At 38.2% G+C, this 20,424-nt stretch overlaps 1 protein-coding gene across 2 annotated transcripts; it reads left to right on the top strand.

Annotated features, from left to right (window-relative positions):
- The first annotated feature begins 774 nt into the window (after positions 1–774).
- PICK1 (protein interacting with PRKCA 1) lies at positions 775–18,963 on the top strand. 2 transcript variants are annotated; one of them, XM_070946671.1, is made up of 13 exons: positions 775–894; positions 3,797–3,883; positions 5,461–5,572; positions 6,692–6,820; positions 6,927–6,993; positions 7,114–7,203; positions 7,607–7,660; positions 12,180–12,242; positions 13,213–13,346; positions 15,250–15,342; positions 15,612–15,662; positions 16,816–16,960; positions 17,852–18,963. In XM_070946671.1, the coding sequence occupies exons 2-13, from the start codon at positions 3,843–3,845 to the stop codon at positions 18,103–18,105; spliced, it is 1,233 nt and encodes a 410-aa protein (XP_070802772.1). In that variant the 5' UTR covers positions 775–894; positions 3,797–3,842; the 3' UTR covers positions 18,106–18,963. The 2 variants fall into 2 exon arrangements, with proteins under 2 accessions (XP_070802772.1, XP_070802771.1); XM_070946670.1 differs by having other exon boundaries at positions 775–898.
- The last annotated feature ends 1,461 nt before the right edge of the window (positions 18,964–20,424 follow it).

The raw sequence follows: 20,424 nt of genomic DNA, 5'->3' as shown, positions 1-20,424 counted from the left end.
CTACTAATTTAGACTAAATGTTAATATATATTGCTAGTCCATGTATGATATTGCCATATACCAGTACTTACTTACTTACTTACTTTACTTACTAACTAACTAACTAACTAACTAACTAACTAAATAATCACATATGTTAATTAGCTTCCCAATGCTAGCATATTTCATCTGTATGACTTTTTCCCCATCCTAGTATCTTGAAAAGTCACAGCGTTTCTTAAACTTGGCAACTTTAAAACTTGTGGACTCCCAAGTCCCAGAATTCCCCAGCAAGCATGATTCCCATTTTTAAAATAACTCCCCTCTTCCTTTGGCAGGAAATAACGGGACCAAGGGGGGGGCAATACTTGTAGCTCGGGGTTGAAATGATGATGTTACCTAATTTGGATAATGAAACGTCTGCAAGGAAGCAAGTAAGTTCAGAGAGCAGAGCACCAAGGACCCTCCCTCACTTGTGTTTAAGCCACTTGCCAATTTGTACCTCTGGAACAGACCCTAACCCGTGAAAACCTTTGCTACAACCAGTCTTCTGCCGTTTTGCTGAAAACGCTGCGCTCCACTTTCCACCTGCTCGCACCTTAACTAAGGAAACCAGACTTCTTCCCTCGGTTCCCCCCGCCCCGCTTTTGTGACGTCAAGAGAGCATCTTACTACATACACTACGTACCGAGGCGGCTCATTTCTAACACTAGATCGCACAAGCTTAGTATCGCGAGACGTTGTTAAGGTGATTTAACCCCCCCCCTCCCCCAGTGTTTCCTATACCTTCCTTAACTCAAAGCCTCCTGGATCTATGCAAGTTGGTGCTCCGGGCAGGTTTGGCAGTGACGTGGGAGACAAACACACACACCCCTCTTCCCCGGTTCCCGCTGCTTTTACGGGAAGAGAAAACGGGTAGGTGGGCGCGCAGCTGGAGGCAGAGGCTTCCGGTGAGGCAGTGGTTGACTGGCTCCATTTCTCTTGGGGAGAGCGTTGTCCTTCCTCTGGGAAGGGGCGATGATTGGGGGCAAGAGGGGTTCCCTATTGGCGTCGTCAGTAAATCCCCCCAGTTTAGCCACTGTTTCTGGTCCAGAGTCCTTTCTCTATGCAAGGGGACTCCAGTGCCTAAGGTTGCCAATGGGGGAAAAATGTGCTCAGCTTGTTCTTTTATTTAAATAAATTTGTTTATTTATTTTTATATGTCATTTTGCTTTGCTGAATGGGAGTGGGGTGGTGTGGGGGTAGAAAGATGGGGGGAGGGAGGGAGACAGCCTGGATTCTTTTTTATTACCTATACTTTTGCAAGGTATAGGTCATTTTTATTACCTATACCTTGCAAAAAACCTACCCTATGAACGAACATGTCTGTCTGCAGGTGATTTTTCAGCCCAAGTCAGTTTTGCAGCCTGGTGGCTAAGTTCAACTTTTCCAGTCCTCAAAACTAACAATTGTTTATTAGATATATGTCTTTCATCAAGAAGCTCAGGGTGGGATATATAGCTCGCCCAGTGGTGGGATTCAAGTAATTTAACAACCGGTTCTCTGCCCTAATGATTTCTTCCAACAACCAGTTTTCCAAACTGCTCAGAAAGTTAACAACTGGTTCTCCTGAAATGGTGCGAACTGGCTGAATCCCACCACTGGCTCTGCCTCTTCCAGTTTTTCTCTGCTTGAAAACTCCTTGAAGTAGGTTAGAGCAACTGCCTCAAAGTTATCCAATGAGTATTTGTGGCTGTGAAGGAACCAGAATCTCTCCAGCTCTAATCCTTAACACCTTAACCACTACATCACATTCTAACTATGATACCAGTTTTGTCATCTTCTGAAAATAGGTGACTCTTTGCACCCTCAGAAAGAAGCTTTAGCACCAGTTTGTATTTACATATCTAGTGGATATTGAAAGCAATTAATATCAAACTTTTAAAAGGCCTTTTTTTAAAAAAAAACTATTAGACTTTCCAAGATACAGGTCATAATGATGTTTCCAAGAAATGGCAAAATAGGAAGAGAAGAGAGAACAGTTGTCAAAGACCAACAGTTAACCAACTTGAACTTGTGTAGCAGGTTTTGGTCAATACAAATCACATGGATTTTTGAGAATGCACATACCTAATACCTAATTGCTGTAGATATTATGCATTTATCTTTAAAAAAAGAGTTACTTGTTTGGTAGCTAGCACAAATAATGATAGCTAAAAGGTGGTTTAAGCTTTGACAGTTCTGCTCGAAGTAGTTTTCAATTGAAAAGTCAAGAAGCAGGACTGGGAAATCTGGACTGCTTGAGATTGGGTAGTACTGCCAGCCAGACCAGACAGTACAGAGTTAGATAGACTAGTGCCGTGATGGCGAACCTATGGCACGGGTGCCACAGGTGGCACACGGAGCCATATCTGTGGGCACGTGAGCATTGCCCTACCTCAGTCCAGCACACGTGTGCGGTGGCCAGCTGATTTTCGGGCCTTCCGGGCCCACTGGAAGTCGGGAAATGGGCTGTTTCCGGGCCTCCGGAGAGCCTCCGGGGGGATGGGGAAGGCTGTTTTCGCCTTCCCCAGGCTCATAGAAAGGCTCTGGAGCCTGGGGAGGGCAAAAAAATGGGCCTACCGGGCCCACCATGCCATCACGTGCCAAAAGCAGGGGGAGACCTGGGGGGGTCATGCATGCATGAGTGGGGGGATGAGGCACATTGAATTATGGGTGTGGGCACGCGCATGCGCAATACCCCCCCACTACCCCGCTTTTGGCACGCAATGGCAAAAAGGTTAGCCATCACTGGACTAGTGAATCTGATTTAAAATAATGTTGGTATTTTTAGTCTGATGCTTTATCTGAGAAAAATATTTGATATATTTATAACCCCAATTAGGATCAGAATTTTGGCTGATAAGTGATATCATTAAATGAGTCATCACATAATTGGACCCAATTTTATTACCATTTTTACCATAGTGGTTAAGAAAATCATGTAGTCTGACTTCCCCAATTGATGTTGCTTGTTGGAAACTGCTGGAAAATCACAAATTGTGATCATGTGATAATAGGATCCTGCAGCTACTCGTGAATGTGAGTTGGCTATATAGCGTCCAAATTGCAATCGTGAGACCAGAAGGGTAGTTGACAATTATAACTTTGAGGACAAATCACTTTTCCTGAGATTGTCATAACTTTGAACCATCATTACATGGTCCTAAATTGAGGACTACCTGTGTACCAAGCTTTATGGACCATAAAGCACTTCTAGCAATTGTAAAGTTGTCATGCCACAACTGCCTGGCATGATCACAATTTGGGTACTTGACCACAGGCTAGTCTTTACAACTAGTTGCAGCTCCTTCAGTCATCTGAGCATGGTTTGTGAGTTTTTTTGCTGGTTTATGGCAAAAACACTCATTTGGGAAGAATGGATTCATATTTGCCAGTATGGAATTCACTTAATGACTTTAGATTTGCTTAATGATCACAGTGATTTGCTTAATGATGTCAGATATCACCCAAACAGAATCATTACTTGAAGACTGGACTTGAGAAATAAAGCTTTGGTAGTACTGAGATATAGCATCTGTTATAATTTATACTCTTTTAGCTGTAAACATTTTAAAGTTAGAAACTAGGCCTTTACATTATTTTGTGATATGTTTCGTATTTTATTAATAGCTTCATAGATTGTTTAATGATAATAACCTGAGAAAGGAGGCAGTTTTTCTTATTGTTCAACAGATACAGTAGAAGTTAGAAACACAAAAACGAAGATTTTGATTAGCATATGAAAAGAGGAAATGAGTAATCTCCATTGATGATCTTTTTTTTTCCTTTTAGGTAGTCTGGAAAAATCAGATTCTTCACAAAGTGATCAGTAATTTACAACAATGTTTGCAGACTTGGAGTATGACATTGAGGAAGACAAGCTGTAAGTTTTCTTTTTCCCTGTTTCCTGCTAGTAATGTGTGTCTTTGTATTTGATTTGGGGAGAACTGGAATTAGAATTGTTTGGAAAGCACACAACAATAATTTCTCAAATGAAAAAAAAGATGCAACAAGAATTCAGAAAAAATAGCAAAACACACTCAAAGACTAGTAGATTTAGAATCAAATCAAAATGCCTTAATTCTGGCGCTTTATTCATTTACAGACCTTTTTCTCCAGCTTGGATTGGGAAAGAGTATTCTATAGAAGTCAAGTCAAAATCTTCAGTATTTCCTTGGTTAAATGTCTAAAAAGAAACATGTAAACTAGGCAATTATGGATATAGTTTGCATTGGTTCGGACCGGATCACCTGATCCGGTAGCGATGGAGGCGGGTGGTTCGAAGAACCGGTAGCAAAAATCTCTGCCCCCACCCCCCCCCCCCATGCCCAGCTGAGCTACACAATCATCAGAGGCTTTTTTTTTACTTTTAAAAGCATTTTTTTTACAACCTCTTCGGCCGAAAAAATGCTTTTAAAAGTAAAAAAAAAAGCCTCTGATGATCGTGCGGCTCAGCTGGGATCATCAAAGGCTTTTAAAAGAAAAAAAACCCTTTTTTTCTTTTAAATGCCTCTGACGATCCAAGCTGAGTTGCCTGATCGTCAGAGGCATTTAAAACAAAAAAAGTATCTGCCAATCAGGCAACTCAGCTTGGATCGTCAGAGTCTTTTGAAAGCCGAAGAGGTTGTAGAAAAAATGGTTTTAAAAGTTAAAAAAAAAATGGCCACGCCCACCCAGTCACATTACCCCACCACCAAGCCACGCCCACAGAACCGGTTGTAACAAATTTTAGATTTCACCCCTGATGATTACTGTTTTTCAGCTTTTACTTGATTGAATTTATATTCTCCTGGCAGTCTTATTATACAGATTGTGAATTCAGAATCCAACAGATTTGGAGAGAACTGAGTGAGAAAATAATAAATTACAATAAGAATATAGATATAGGTATATACTGTCAAAATTACAAGAGAAGTTTGTGATACATGTCTGAAAAGATCAAATTTTAATGCCTGCAAGAAAAACAATCAGATTTTATTTTTAAGAAGACAGTAAGTCCTAGAAGTAAATTCGGTGCAACAAGTAATCTGTGCTGGAAAATAATGGAATGAACTTTGTAAATTTGCATCTGGCTTTATGTTTCCATGAAACTAATTTAAAATCTAAGACATGCTGGCTGGAAGTTAAAGATGGTAATCTGAGGCTAAAAAATATCAGCGACAGACCACAGTTTAATCATGCAAGATGTTTTGGCTCTTGCTATGCTTCTGCAAATAATTTGCGTGTTTTAATCAAGATAAACAAAGATATTGTTCACATTTTATATATTTATTTATCAAATTCAGAGACCACCTATCTCACTCTCAGATTGTATTTCATTGTTGCATTTGTCTTTTTAATCTAAACTTTGATGTTTAAGAAATAAGCATCTGACACAATTTTGATTCCAATTATTTATATCTCTGTTGTGATGAAAGCAGGGGCAGTTGGCAGGTATTGGTGTTTTTATCTCTGTTTTAGGGGGATTCCTACAGTACCTGGAACAGTGACCTTGAAGAAAGACTCTCAGAATCTGATTGGAATTAGTATAGGTGGAGGAGCCCAGTATTGCCCCTGCCTGTATATCGTCCAGGTTAGTGCTAGGGAAGAAGAATATATTCTGAGAAAGAAAATAAATAAATAAAAATTGCATGCAACATCCTGGGAGCAAAATTTTGATTGTGGGGACATTTTCTGAAGATCCAACCTTGTAGCCTATAGCGATAGCAACAGCAATAGTAAAAAAAAAAAAGCAAAGAGTGATGGACTCCAGTGCATGAAGCTTATGGGATAATAAATAATTTATTTTTTAATTGGGCTATTTATTTGTTTATGTGTTAATGAGATAAACTACCAAATTGATATATTTTCTGGTCTGGTATAGCTAATTTCTCTTTTTCATAAAAATAAGCATGGCCTGGACTAGAAAGATACTTCAAATTCATTGAATCTTATATGTGAACTCAACATTTAAAAGAAATCCTGTCAAGGATCGTAAACAAAAGTGGTTCAGGGAGAATTCAGTCATAGTTTTGAATGTATTCTAATTTCAAAAGATTAGACAATGAACCTCTTCACAAGTGGCAGTAAGATTTCTTTCTGCGTCTAATGAAGTATGATATGGGAAGCTGCCCAAATGGTGAGTGAACTATGGAAGGGGGGGGGGAAGACTGGTTTGAAATTTCTGCATTAAAAAAACACTTCAGGCATCTAGCAGCTTTTATTATAAAAGAATGGATATCAAATAAACCTGCAGTAGAATGGCATATTTCAACCAAGTAATACTAGCTTTTGTATGGCTTCAGCACCACATAGTATAGATATAAGCAACAAGTGTTTATGAAGATCCTGCCGTGATATTTCTGAAAATTAAGGTATTTTTATAAGTAACAAATGTGGAAAGAAAAGTAGCAATTATGCATGGAAACTATAGTTCTTTCTCTTTGGCTTCTTTGATCATAGCAATAGCACTTAGACGTATATACCACTTCACAATGCTTTACAGCCTTCTCTAAGTGGTTTACAAAGATATCATATTGTCCTCAACAATTTGTGTCCTCATTTTACCAACCTCGGAAGGATGGAAGACTGAGCCAACCTTTGAGCCGGTCAGGATCAAACTCCTGGCAGTGGGCAGAGTTAGCCTGCAATACTGCATTCTAACCACTGCGCCACCACAGCTCTACTATCATCACTATGTATTTCTCCTCAGGTATTTGACAATACTCCTGCAGCTTTTGATGGAACGTTGGCAGCTGGTGATGAAATCACAGGCGTGAATGGGAAGTCAGTCAAAGGAAAAACCAAAGTAGAAGTAGCCAAAATGATACAGGTGGTGAAGGTGAGAAACTTCAAGGATTGCTGGAATGTAAATTTTGGGTTTTTGCTCATGCAAGTAGTAGTCCCTTTCTCTTACAAACCCATAATATTTGGTTTTGGTCTTCTAGGGAGAGGTGACAATTTATTACAACAAGCTCCAGGCTGATCCAAAGCAGGGAAAAACTTTAGACATTGGTAAGGAAAGACTTTGACTCTTTTAAAGATTTGTTTTTAGCCTGTTTTTGTGAAATGCAGGGATTATGCTACATTTTGGAAAATGCTGCTTATGGATTATGTTTCTTTCCTGGAATGCAGTGCTAAAAAAAGTGAAGCACCGCCTGGTAGAGAACATGAGCTCAGGGACAGCAGATGCCCTAGGGTTGAGCCGAGCTATCCTCTGCAATGGTAAGTACTATGCTAGATTTGCGTGTTTTAATCAAGATAAACAAAGATATTGTTCAATTTTATATATTTATTTATCGAATTTAGAGGCCACCTATCTCACTCTCAGATTGTATTTCATGGTTGCATTTGTCTTTTTAGTCTGAACCTTGATGTTTAGGAAAAAAAATATCTGACACAATCTCGATTCCAATTATTTATATCTCTGTTGTGGTGAAAGCAGGGGCAGTTGGCAGAGTTTGTGTTTTTATCTCTGTTTTAGCGGGATTCCTACAGTACCTGGAACAGTGACCGTGAAGAAAGACACTATCATTTCCAAGTGCAGGATGTAAAATAATAGATGTAACACTTTATGCTCCTAAAATAATTTACTGTTGTAATCCACTCCTTTTATTTATTGTTCTAGATGGCTTGGTAAAGCGATTAGAAGAGCTGGAGAGGACTGCAGAACTATATAAAGGTAATGACACTTTTTTTTTCTTTGGAAAAATGTATCATTTCTTTTTTTTTTTTATTGCAAAAGTTTTACAATTACATTTTCACCCCATTTCCCCCCCCACCCACCCCAAACTCCCCAACCTAACCCTCCCTAACCCCCCCTAACCCTCCCCTCCCCCCCCCGGACTTCCACAGAATATACTCCCAACAAAATCCCCTTTATATAAAACTTGAACCCCTCCATCCCCCATGTAATTTTTTATCTTCACAAAATTCAAATATTTCTATCTTTATATAATATTATCAGTGAAAGGCTATTTGATACTTCCTAGTTTGATATTTGTTCTGCACGTAATCTATCCACTTTTTCCATTCCCATTCATAAGTCTCTTGTGAGCGATCTTTTAAATATGCTGATATCTTCGCCATCTCTGCGAAACTGGCCATCTTCAAAGTCCATTCTTCAATAGTGGGCAAAGCTTCATTTTTCCAGAATTTACCTATCAATAATCTCGCTGCTGTTATCATATACAATATCAACTTTGTTTCATCCAATGTAAAACCCTTAACTATACCCAGTAAAAACAATTGTGGAGAAAATTGAATTGTTTTCCTGAGAACATTCTGCATGACCCACCAAATTTTTATCCAAAAAACCTTCACTTTCTTACAAGTCCACCAAACATGATAATATGTAGCATCTAAACAATCACATCTCCAACATTTTGGCTGAACATTAGGGTACATACACGACAATTTCTTAGGATCTAAATGCCATCTGTAAAACATTTTATAAAAATTTTCCCTCAAATTCTGCGACTGTGTAAATTTAACATTCTGAACCCAATTTTTTTCCCATGTTTCCAACATCACTGGTTCTGCAAAATTTTGTGCCCACTTAATCATACAATCTTTAACCAATTCAGTTTCTGAATCCCTTTCTAACAAAACATTGTAAAGCCTTTTAATATGCATTGGACCTTTCTCTTTTATATGTCTAACCAGTTCTTCCTCATGCAACATAATACCAATTTTTTGGTCCTCTTTCCATCTCAGTTGAAGTTGATTATACTGTAACCAAGTTAAATTAATCCCTTCGTCCAACAGTGTCTCTAATGTCTTCAGTTGCCATTTGCCCGCATCTGTAAAAAGAACCTCTTTATATAAAATCCCCCCGAGTGACATTATATTTGTATTCCACATAATATGACCAAGATCCAGCCATAGCGGTATTTTATAATCCCTTTTGAGTCGGTGCTTCTTCCAAACTCATCAAAGAGTCTCTAAGTATATGGCTTTTAAATACTTTATCCACTTTGTTTTCATAAAATAAGTAAGCATGCCATCCAAATTTAAGATCAAAACTTTCTATATTCAATATTCCAGTCTTTTTCCTTCCAAACCAATCGCTTGCTTGAGTCAAAGCTGCTGCTTCATAATATAACTGTAGGTTTGGAAGTTTAAGACCTCCCCTTTCTGGAACATCTTGCATAATTTTCAATTTCACTCTCGGTTTTTTCTCGTTCCAGACAAACTTATTCACTCCACTTTGCCATTCTTTCAGTTGTTTATCACTTTTAAGCACCGGAATCATTTGAAACAAAAAAAGAAATCTTGGCAAAATATTCATCTTAACTGCTGCTATTCTTCCAAGTAAAGACAGCTGCGGTTTTTTCCAAGTCTCCATATCTTTCTGTATATCTCGCCACAACACCTCATAATTATTTTGAAACAATTTCATATTTGATTCTGCAACCTGAACTCCAAGATATTTAACCTTAGGTACAATCTCAAAACCTGCCCTCCTTTCCAGTTCGTGTTTTCGATCTTGTGTCATATTTTTAACTATCATCTTAGTTTTTTTCTGATTCAGTCTAAATCCTGATACTATGCCATAGTCTTTTATAATGTCTTTCATCTGGATTATGGATTCCATCGGCTGTGTTAGGGTAACAACCAGATCATCTGCAAATGCCCTTATTCTGTAATCCTCTTGCCTTATCACTATACCTTTCAGGATATTCGAATCCCGTATTGTATTCAACAAGACTTCTAGTGTTAAAATAAATAACAATGGGGATAACGGACAACCTTGTCTTGTTCCTTTTTCAATATTAAAGTCTGTTGTCAAACTTCCATTAATAATAATCTGTGCCTTTTGCTCTTGATAAATTGCTGAAACCGCCTGTATAAATTGATCCCCAAAGTCCATCTTTTTTAAAGTCTTTAATAGAAAATTCCAGTCCACTCTATCAAAGGCCTTCTCCGCATCCAAAAAAACCAGCACTGCAGGGATCTGTTTATTCTTCTCAAGATATTTCAATAAATCTATAACTTGCCTTACATTGTCCTTCATATATCTGCCCTCTATAAATCCCGTTTGATCATCATGAATCACCTCTTGAATTACTGGCATCAACCTGTTGGCTAGTACTTTTGCATAAATTTTATAATCATTATTCAGAAGAGATATTGGTCTATAGTTCTCCGGTTTTTTAGGACCTACTTGTTCTTTTGGTATCAAAGAAATATAAGCTGTTTTCCATGATGGGGGTATTTTACCCCCTTGTTGTATATTACAAAATAAGTCTCTAAGTTGTTCCACCATTTCTGCTTGCAAAGTTTTATAATACATTGCAGTCAAGCCATCAGTTCCAGGAGCTTTAGCTGTTTTCAGTTGTTTAATTGCTGCAATTATCTCCTCTACTGTTATAGGATGATTCATTCTTTCCTTTTGTTGTTTGGTAATTTTTGTAACTCTTTTATTTTCTAAATATTTTTCTATAAGTCCATTCTGTATATCATCTTTAGCGTATAATTTGGTATAATAATCTACAAAGACTTCTTTAATTAATTTTTGTTGAGAAATTTCTTTCCCTCCAATATCGATACTGTCAATAGTCCGCATACTCTGCTTCTTCTTTAATGTATAGGCCAACCATCTGCCCGGTTTATTGGCATTATAAAATGTATTATGCTTTGCATATTGTAAATTTGTTGCAGCTTGTTCCGCCATAAGCATTTGAAATTGATCTTTCAAAAGTTTTATAGCACTACATATTCTTTCATCTGTTGGATTTTTAATAAGTAACTGTTCTTTATTCTTTATTTCTACTTCCAGTTCAGATCTTTTCTTTTGTCGATTCAGTTTATGTTTAGAATTCATATAAATGAGTACCCCTCTCATATACGCTTTACTCGCATCCCACACAATTTTAATTGGGGTACCCTTATTCAAATTTATTTCAAAAAATCCTTTCATCTGCTTTTTAAGTTCTATTATATTTTTTTCATATCTAAACAAGTTTTCATTTAATCTCCATGATCTTCTCTCAGTCTTTTCAGTCTCAATTTCTATCCATACTGGGCTATGGTCGGTTAGAGTTCTTGGAAAAATCTTTGTTCTTTTTGTCTTAACAAGTAAATTCATACGAGGGGAGTTTTACTGTGTTTCGATTCTTGTGTGTTAATGGAGTGGGGGAGGCTTTACTACCATCTTCACAATATCATTAGCCATGGTTGAAATGATACATAACTAATGATATTGTGAAGATGGTAGTAAAGCCTCCCCCACTCCATTAACACACAAGAATCGAAACACAGTAAAACTCCCCTCGTATGTGTTGACATTGCCCTGTCTCCCACCTTCTGCTATCTTGCAGATTAGTACAATAACAGTTTATGAATTTGAGAGTGAATGTTTCTCAGCTGTTTACAGTAGAAGGAAAGAAGCAGTAGTGGAGACAAGTAGAGAATATATGGGAGCTACAAGTACCCGTGTTTCCCCGAAAATAAGACCGGGCGGGTCTTATATTAATGCATTAGGGCTTATTTTCCACTTAGGTCTTATTTTTGGGAAAATACGGTACTAAATGGCTGACAATCTTAACTGGGGCTTATTTTGGGGGTAGGGCTTATATGAGCATCCTAAAAAATCATGCTAGGGCTTATTTTCCAGTTGGCTCTTATTTTGGGGAAAACAGGGTAGATCCTAAGATTAGGATCACAGTTGACTGGTGGAATTGCCCATTTGTTTGCTTATAACTTGTTTACCATATAAAAGCATTTTGAAGCATTATGTTGCTTTATATATTGATAACATGGCTTATTATCAGTAAAATTTTCAGCATGGCTTATTTTCAGTCTTGCTGACAAGTTATTTGGTCTGTAGGTACAACTGCTTACCTAGAGCCAAAAGCAGATGTCCTACATTAGATGGCCATGGAAAGAGTTGATGCTTTTGTGTGGTTTAGTAACTATATGTCCATTGTGGTGAGCAAACTGTTCCCAGAAGCACAGAATATAACTAGTGAAGAGCAAAGAATGACTTTTGCATTTGGTCAGTATAGCTTTTGCCACTCAGTCACTTCTGTAGGTAATCTCAGAATAAAAACATACCAGTGTTGGCTTGTCCCCAACCATATTTTGATTTTGTTTTATTTTACCAAACATCTGGTTTAGTGTTAAAATGTAGACTGAAAAGTAACAAAAGTTCCTAGATAAATGAATGACTAATATTTTATTCCTTCCCCTTTGCCTAGGGATGACAGAACATACCAAGAGTCTTCTCAGAGCCTTCTTTGAACTGTCTCAGACTCACAGAGGTAAATGGATAGAGCATTTGCCAGTTATGGCCATAACCTCCTTAAAAATAACATAGCAGCTTGTATTGTGATGCTAATGAGTGCTCCACCTATTTTTTTACCCCTTCTGTTCAGTTGTGTCCAATTTTGGAGACTACCTGGACAAATCCCTACAGTTTTCTTGACAAGGTTTTTCAGAAGTGGTTTGCCATTGCCTTCTTCCTAAGGCTGAGATAAATTGACTGGCCTAAAATAACCTAGCTGGTTTTGTGCTTAAGGCAGGACTAGAACTCACAGACTCCCAGTTTCTACTCCGATTCCGCCAACTTGACTCTGTCTAATTTATTTTTTAGTTCATTGTAATTAAAATAAATATGCAACTAGCATGCTACAAAATAAAAAAACAAGTAAGCATGTTATATATTTCCAAGATTCTTCTGGGCCCTGCTAATGAGAGGTATTTATAAGAAAAAACTGATAGGGATCTGCAGTAGTATTTTGGAAGTGCGTTTAGTTACCTAGAAGAAAAACAGAAGGAAATTAAGGAAACAGAGAACCTTGCGGGGAACAATCTCAGGTTTATCACTGGCCATAACCATCATGGCACCAATTTTGTCAGAATGGCCGTAATATTCTTTCCAAATTCCAGATATGGCCACTGGTTTTCAAAATTTGGGCTATTCTATTGGATAGAATATCTCTGGGTTGCATGCAGGGCTGGCTTGTGTGAGCCATTATCCAGAGCAACCTATTGGAGAAATACCTTCAAGCTTATTGACTAGAGTGAGATTTAAAGTGGGACAGCATAAAGTCTAAATCTAGACATGTTTGTATTCTGGTGCCCTCCTGACATGCCAGGTTTCAAGTTCCATAATCCTCAGGGCTATCAGTCATTCTGAAGTGGTGAAAAATTGAGTAATATAGACCAGAGAATACATCTATAATTTTTGACTCCAGTTTCTATTGCATGTTTTTGCTGTATGATGACCAGCATTTGGTGATGTTTTTTCGGTTATTGGTGTACGGGAACCTCAGCCAGCAGCCAGTGAAGCGTTTGTAAAATTTGCTGATGCTCATCGCAGTATTGAGAAATTTGGAATCCATCTTTTAAAAACCATTAAACCAGTAAGAATATGTATTTTATCTTTGTTATGCTCAAAACAATAATTCTTGATGTAAAAACCATACACGCATGCTTAGACTATATTTTTAATATGTCTATGGAGATTCTCATTTTCTTTAAATAAAAACAATGATTAACTATAATTGATAATTTAAATATGTATTTGTTGTTTTATTGTAATGGTTGTAGGCTCCCTAGAATCACTTCGTGTGAGATGGATAGCCATATAAATTTACTAAATAAAATAGATAAAATATCATTTTAGTATGATAATCTAGGTAGGTAACACAACTGTTTGAGAGTTGAGAAGTGTTATACCATTGTGTCTGAGGTACAGGTTGTACTTGACCTATGGCTGTAATTGGGACTAGAATTTCTGTCATTAAACAGTCCAGTTGTTAAAGGAATAGTGTCTGATTTCCTGCTATAGTCGTTAGATGAATCCAGTTTCCTCCATTGACTTCACTTGTTGTAAGCCCCCGGGAAGGTCGCAAATGGTTATCGTGATCTTGGGTCACTGCAGCGTCATAAATACATGCTAGTTGCCAAACTGCCAAATTTTGATTATATGACCACAGGGATGCTGCAACAGTTGTAAGCGTGAGAACTGTTGTAAGTTGTTTGTTTCAGCACCATGGTAATGTCAAGCATATGTTAACCTAATGATTTTAAGTTTGAGGACTACCTTTATAGAATTCCAATGTAGCACTGTCAGTACCCAAAGATATAGATGGGAACCTTTTTCTTCTAAATCAGGGGTGTCAAACTCAATTTCATTGAGGGCCACATCAGGGTTGAATTAGACCTCGGGGGGCCGGGATGGGTGTGGCCAGGGTGGGCATGGTCAGCATGATGTCACTCGTGTCGGGGGTACTTGTGGTGGCCCAAGCGCTTGCCAACAAAAATGGGCTCCCAAGCTCTGTTTTCAGCTGAAATGGCCTCCTGCAACCCTCTGCCAGCAAAAATGGAGCTCGGGGGGCGGGGGGGCACACACGGCCCTTGCAAGCTCTGTTTTCGCTGGCAGAGGTACTGCAGGCTGGTCTTTCACTGTTTCCAGGGCAGCCCCACGGGCCAGATCTAAGCACCCCGTAGGCTAGATGCGGTCCCCAGGTCTTGAGTTTGACATCCCTGTTCTAAATGGCTGTCGACTCATGGGATAAAATAGTGAAGCTTACAACTATTAGATTGTGATGGTGACAGAGATGACAGGGCCAAAACCAAACAGTAATCTAGCATAGTGTTCAGCTCTTTCTGTTATCTGACATATATTCCCTACTCTCTTTCTGCTGATCAACTCACACAAAATAAGGAGCAGTGTTAAAAGTTTACTGTTTCTGGGGATGTAAAAAAAAAAGGAGGGACAAATAGTGTTCGATAAAAGGCATAAGAATATGAGATGGTTTCATCTGACTACACTAGTGAGCTACAACTCTGCTTTCTATGGCCTCTTTGGTTATTAATCAGTGAGGCTTTCCACATGACCTGTTTATCTGGCTTCCATGTTTATCTTAGTTCTTTCCAAGCTAGGCGAGAAATAAGGGCAAGGCACTTTCCCATATTAAACTTGAGATAAAGTTTATTAGCCTGACTTGCCTTGTATTGTGACAGGACAGCATAATGGAGATGGCAGGATAGAAATAATATTGTTTTGGATTGGAACAACCCAGCACTGGTACTCAGAGCTAGCTCAGATTGGCCCAGGAATAAGATTGTCATATAATGTCCATATAATGACAAAGTTGATCTATTATTATGTGTCAAATGGTGTAACTACTCTGAGACTTGATAGAAATGTCCCCAAATCATATACTAGCTAATTTTGGGTGGTGAGCCTTCTCACATGCGAAAGCCTGTCTGTTTTATTTTGCTTTATCTTCATTTTTCACTCCCAGTATTTCCTTACAGATGTTGACTGACTTGAACACCTATCTGAACAAAGCAATTCCTGACACCAGATTAACTATCAAGAAGTATTTGGATGTCAAGTTTGAGTATTTGGTGAGCTGTTCTTTTTGTTTTAATTATTCCTTTAGAAAAAACAAGGGGCTTACAATGCATATTCTTTGAAAGAGAATTTCAATCTTTGTTATGCTTTGAATGTAAACTTTTCTGCTTTTTAAATTTTTTGTGTGTGCATTAATATATCTAACAATTCAGGATAATGCTGCATTTAATGGAATGGACTGTGGACATTTTATTTTTGTCTTTGTTATAACTGGCTGGTTATTCTGCAACTTGTAAACACTGCGCTTTTTGTTCCCTTTCAGTCATATTGTCTAAAAGTGAAAGAGATGGATGATGAAGACTACAGCTGCATTGTAAGTACAGAGGTTCTGAGATTCCAGATTTGTTCATAGACATACTCAGATACTTGCTTGTTTTCAAAGATTTAAATTTAGGGAAGTTTATTGTGTACATTCCGTGTTGAATCTTGCATTGTGTCACCAAGTGTTATCAAATGAACCTTCTAGATACCTCAGTTTTCCTTAACTCTTAAGATGCTTAAGAATTAAGTTTATACCTTATTTCAATTTTTCAAACTGAGATCGATAATGTTTTATGTCAGCTATCATTTTCATCCGGCATGCTCCAAGGGCAGCCTTTCCATCTTGACACCTTCCAGAAACGTTGGACCAGATTGGAATTTTGAATGCAGTAACACAAGATTGATTCACTTGCGTTGTACAATTATAGATAGTTTAAGTATTAATGAGTTCTACTGAAGAGAGGCCAAGTGTTTGATTGTCACTGCAGAGAAGCTGGATAGATAATATCCCAGTGGACTCAATAGAGAGATACGTTTTGTGGCTTTTGTTTCCCATAATGACGACTATGATCTCCAGCACATCATCCTTTCTCAGCCTTAGATGGAAAGGCCAAATCGTCTGCTAAGCATCTGGTGTGCCATTATTTTTATTTGAGCAAAAGAAAAACTTTCTAAAGTTGAAATCTTGAGAACCAGATTCATAGCAGACTTTTCTTTTTTACTGAAAAAGCGTATGGTAAGAATTTGAATAAAATTATAGCGAATGCAAATTACAGAGATTAAAGGTTCAGGTTTAAAGATTAAGATTAAAGTGTCAAGCAAATAGCTCCAGGGAGTTTTGAACATATTCTGTCAATATTGATTTGCATTAAAGTTTCTGTAATTATGGGATAGATTCACCATTAATTTGGAATGGAAAAACTGACAATCTTTCTGATTTGTTCCTTGATCTCATTTACCATGTGATGACCTTGTGATGAGTTTCTGTTTCCTTAAATGTTGGTTTTCTTACCCTCAGGGTTCTAGGCATCTGCTCCTTTAGCAAAAGATGCTTTAAAGTCTGACTGTTGGCCAAGTAAAGATGTAGCACCGTCATGTGAGGAGCCCACAGTTTGCTAGAATGCATGAAAGACGCTTTAATAGATATATAAGATGTTGCCCAATCTACCCTGTCGGTTGTTATAGTAACGTAGTATTTTTGGTAGGCCATGGGAGAACCTCTCTACCGGGTTGGAACTGGGAACTATGAATATCGCTTAATACTGCGCTGCCGCCAGGAGGCACGTTCACGTTTTGCCAAAATGAGGAAGGATGTGCTAGAAAAGATGGAGCTGCTAGACCAGAAACATGGTAAGTTTGGGGTGCTTTTTGTTTAGATCCAAATGACCTCCCAGAATGTTGAGTGACTTAGATCTGCAGATGAAAACTATCAAGCTCCTTAGAAACAAGAATATGGGATGAAAAGAAAATATGTTTGACCCTGAAAGAGCCAAAGTATCATCTCAGACATTTATAAAGTGCTTGGTTATTGCCATGCATAGGAAGACAAGCACATGCTTGGCCAGGGGTGTCAAACTCAAGGCCTGGGGGAATGGATCCAGTCCGCGGGGTGCTTAGATCTGGCCTGCAGGGCTGCCCTGGAAACAGCAAAGGACCAGCCCACAGTGCCTCTGCCAGCAAAAACAGAGCTCCGGGGCCCATTTTCGCTGGCAGAGCATTCGGGCCACCACAGGCACCCCTGACACGACTGACATCGAGCTGGCCATGGCCACCCTGGCCCCTCGAGATCAAACACAACCCTGATGCGGCCCTCAATGAAATTTTAATAATTTAATTTAATTTAATTTAATTTAATTTAATTTAATTTAATTTAATTTAATATTTAAATTTATATACTGCCCTTCTCCCGAAGGACTCAGGGCGGTGAACAGCCAGAAGTAAAAAACATCAAATACAAAATTTAAAAAAAAATTAAAAAAAAATTAAACAATTTGGCCCGACAGTTAAAATCCCCCATTAAAAATCCAAATTAAAATACACAATTGGAGAGATTAGGCCAGCCCGACTTGATGAAATAAAAAGGTTTTGAGGGCCTGACAGAAAGTACATAAGTCCGGAATCATCCGTATCTCCGGGGGGAGCTCGTTTCAGAGGGCAGGTTGTGTTTGACAACCTAGGCTACAAGCTGGGGGTAATGTATATTTTTGTTCCTCTTTGTTCAATTATTTCTCTCCTTTGCAGTGCAAGATATTGTATTCCAACTCCAGCGTTTTGTGTCCACGCTTTCCAAGTACTATGATGATTGTTACGCTGTGCTAAGAGAAGCAGATGTTTTCCCAATTGAGGTGGACCTAGCACGTACCACATTGAGTTACGGCCAAAAGGATGTCTTCACGGATGGAGCAGAAGATGAGGAGGAAGAAGAAGGCAGTGGAAGTAGAGAATGCAATAAAAAAGAGGAAGAAAATGGAGAGAAACTCATTGATGATGCCTGAATTTCTGAATCCTGTCAAAATCCCATCAGAGACTGATAAATTTTATTTCTCTAGACAGCTTGTCCACAGTGACTCTTCTGTTTGTACAAGTCCAACTAGGGAATCAAGATTCTGTGTTGAATGGGAGCATTTGGGTAATGACGTATGCAAAATCTTGCAAAAAAAAAATCTATCTCTTTATCCGTTTGTGCTTTTTTCAAAATCTCACGGACCTCCTCCAGAGCTGGTGGGACTGAAATTACCTTTAAGCAACCTTCACCCATCTCCCCAATAAGGTTTCCTGCGCAGATGGACTATGATTAAATATACAGATCTTTCTTTTCCTGTCTCTCAGTCTCTCTCTCCCTCTCTCTTTCAGTAGCTGGGTATCTCATGTAAAAATGCTGAACGCTTTGGTTTCCTAGGGTTTTCTTATTCCATCACTTTTCTGTTATTTTTAATCTTGAATGCTATTGCTGCCAGCAGGTGAATTTAATGTTAAAATGTTGATGACTCTGCATTGTCAAGGCCCTTAAAAGGGAGACATAAAGATTATTGAGGTTAACAGTAAGTCCACTATTTTAAGACTTAAGTTCTTAATTTACACAATTCATTATCATTATAGCTACAATTTTTTGTCCCTTTTGAATGTTGTCTTTGTGGACAGACTATTATGTGTGTCCCCCTAGCACCCCTTTACCTCTCATTAATCATCAATTCGACAGCCTTAGAAATGAGAATGATAAAACTGTCAAAGGAAATGGGGAGAATTACTAATATTTCTCTCTCTTATATTTTCTTGAATATTCAGATGTGATCTAAAAACAAAATTACAAAAATAAGCCAGAAATAAAATCAAAAAGACAAAAATTATCTGCAATAATATTTATGCCAATGGGGGACAACCTATCAGAAATCATTGCTAGAACATATTAGATGATGGCTAATACACAATGTGAAAATTTGAGAATACCACTAATACGTTGTGAAGAAATCTTACTATCCTATATCACAGTTTCCATAGTTGCCACCCTCCAATTGCAAGTCCCATCACCCACAAAGTAATAGAGGAACACTGCTCAAAATTTTGTTGAGTTTTTAAATAAAATAGTTTAATTATAAAGCATCGTCTTTGAGAAGAAAGGGCCTTTTGTTCCTCCTTAAATTGGTGTAGTTTCTGCCAATTGGCAAGAAGAAAAACTATATGAGTATTATGACAAACATGTTTCCCTGTAGTTTTTGTTTTTGCTTCATGTTCACACACACACACACACACACACACACACACACACCAAAAGAAAGCCAAGCTAGGGTCAGAATGATCTTAGTGGGATTTTACATGTCAAACAGAATAACTAACACAGAGAAATCTTAGGGGTGACATGATAGCTGTCTTCCAGTACTTGAAGGGTTGTCACAGGGAAGAGGGCATCTATTTATTCTCCAAATCACCTGAGGGTTGGACAAGAAACAATGGGCAGGAGCTCGTCAGAATGAGATCCAACCTAAGGAGAAATTTCCTGACAACAATTAAGCAATGGAGCAGCTTACCTCCTGAATTTGGGGGGGGCGGGGGGGGGGCTCCATCGCTGGTGGTTTTCAAGAAAAGATTGAACAGCCATTTGTCCAGATTGGAATACAGACTCCTGCTTTGACAAAGGGTTGGATTAAGATAACCTCCAAGGTCCTAGCCCCATGATTCTATTTGATTCGACTCCACTCAACTCTTATTCTCTAATAAGAATATGAAGTTTCTGGTCTTTTTCCTTCCAATTTAAGCTTTAGGTTTGTGTCTCCTTAATCCTTCTGTTTACACCATAGTAAAAAATTTGAAAAATGGAAGAATCAAATTTCCTCCAGATTGCAGGAGTCATTTCTTTCCAAAAAGGAAATGTTTCCAAAATGTTCCTAAAAATCAAACCCACAAAACACACAAACACAAGATGATACTTTCCTGTATCATCTTGATCAGCAACTCCTCAAATGTGCTAGAAATGAGAAAAGTTGATAGGCACCTGTCAGGTGTGAACAACCAAACTCATACTTTTAGAATTCAAACAAGCTACTTTATTGTTCTATGTCTATTCCACAGGAATGCCGCAGCTGGTAGCTTTTGCCTGGGAAAGACTCAAAGGCATTCAGGAGGGGTCAGACCTTGCTCTCTTGTGTTTACATAATGATTCAGGACTAATTTCCTGCTTGACCCCTTCTCCCAACTGGGATAGTTGCTCTCCATCAGTAACCCACTGAATATTTCAATGTTGGAGAAGGCTATAGATAGCTATGGTATCATATCGTGTAATCAAAAAGCTATTATAGGAAGTTTTCCAATTGAATTTC

This window comes from Pituophis catenifer, unplaced genomic scaffold (assembly GCF_029215685.1).
Source record: "Pituophis catenifer annectens isolate HBS135680 unplaced genomic scaffold, rPitCat1.0.hap2 SCAF_7, whole genome shotgun sequence".
NCBI classification, from domain to species: Eukaryota; Metazoa; Chordata; class Lepidosauria; order Squamata; family Colubridae; genus Pituophis; species Pituophis catenifer.
Note: the sequence above shows the minus strand (reverse complement) of the source record. Positions and strands in the feature narration are given on the sequence as shown.

Coding starts and splice junctions, on each gene's coding strand:
- PICK1 (XM_070946671.1), top strand. CDS start 3,843: ATGTTTGCAGACTTGGAGTATGACATTGAGGAAGACAAGCT. Junction 3,884..5,460: donor GACATTGAGGAAGACAAGCT/GTAAGTTTTCTT, acceptor TCTCTGTTTTAG/GGGGATTCCTACAGTACCTG. Junction 7,204..7,606: donor CCGAGCTATCCTCTGCAATG/GTAAGTACTATG, acceptor TTATTGTTCTAG/ATGGCTTGGTAAAGCGATTA.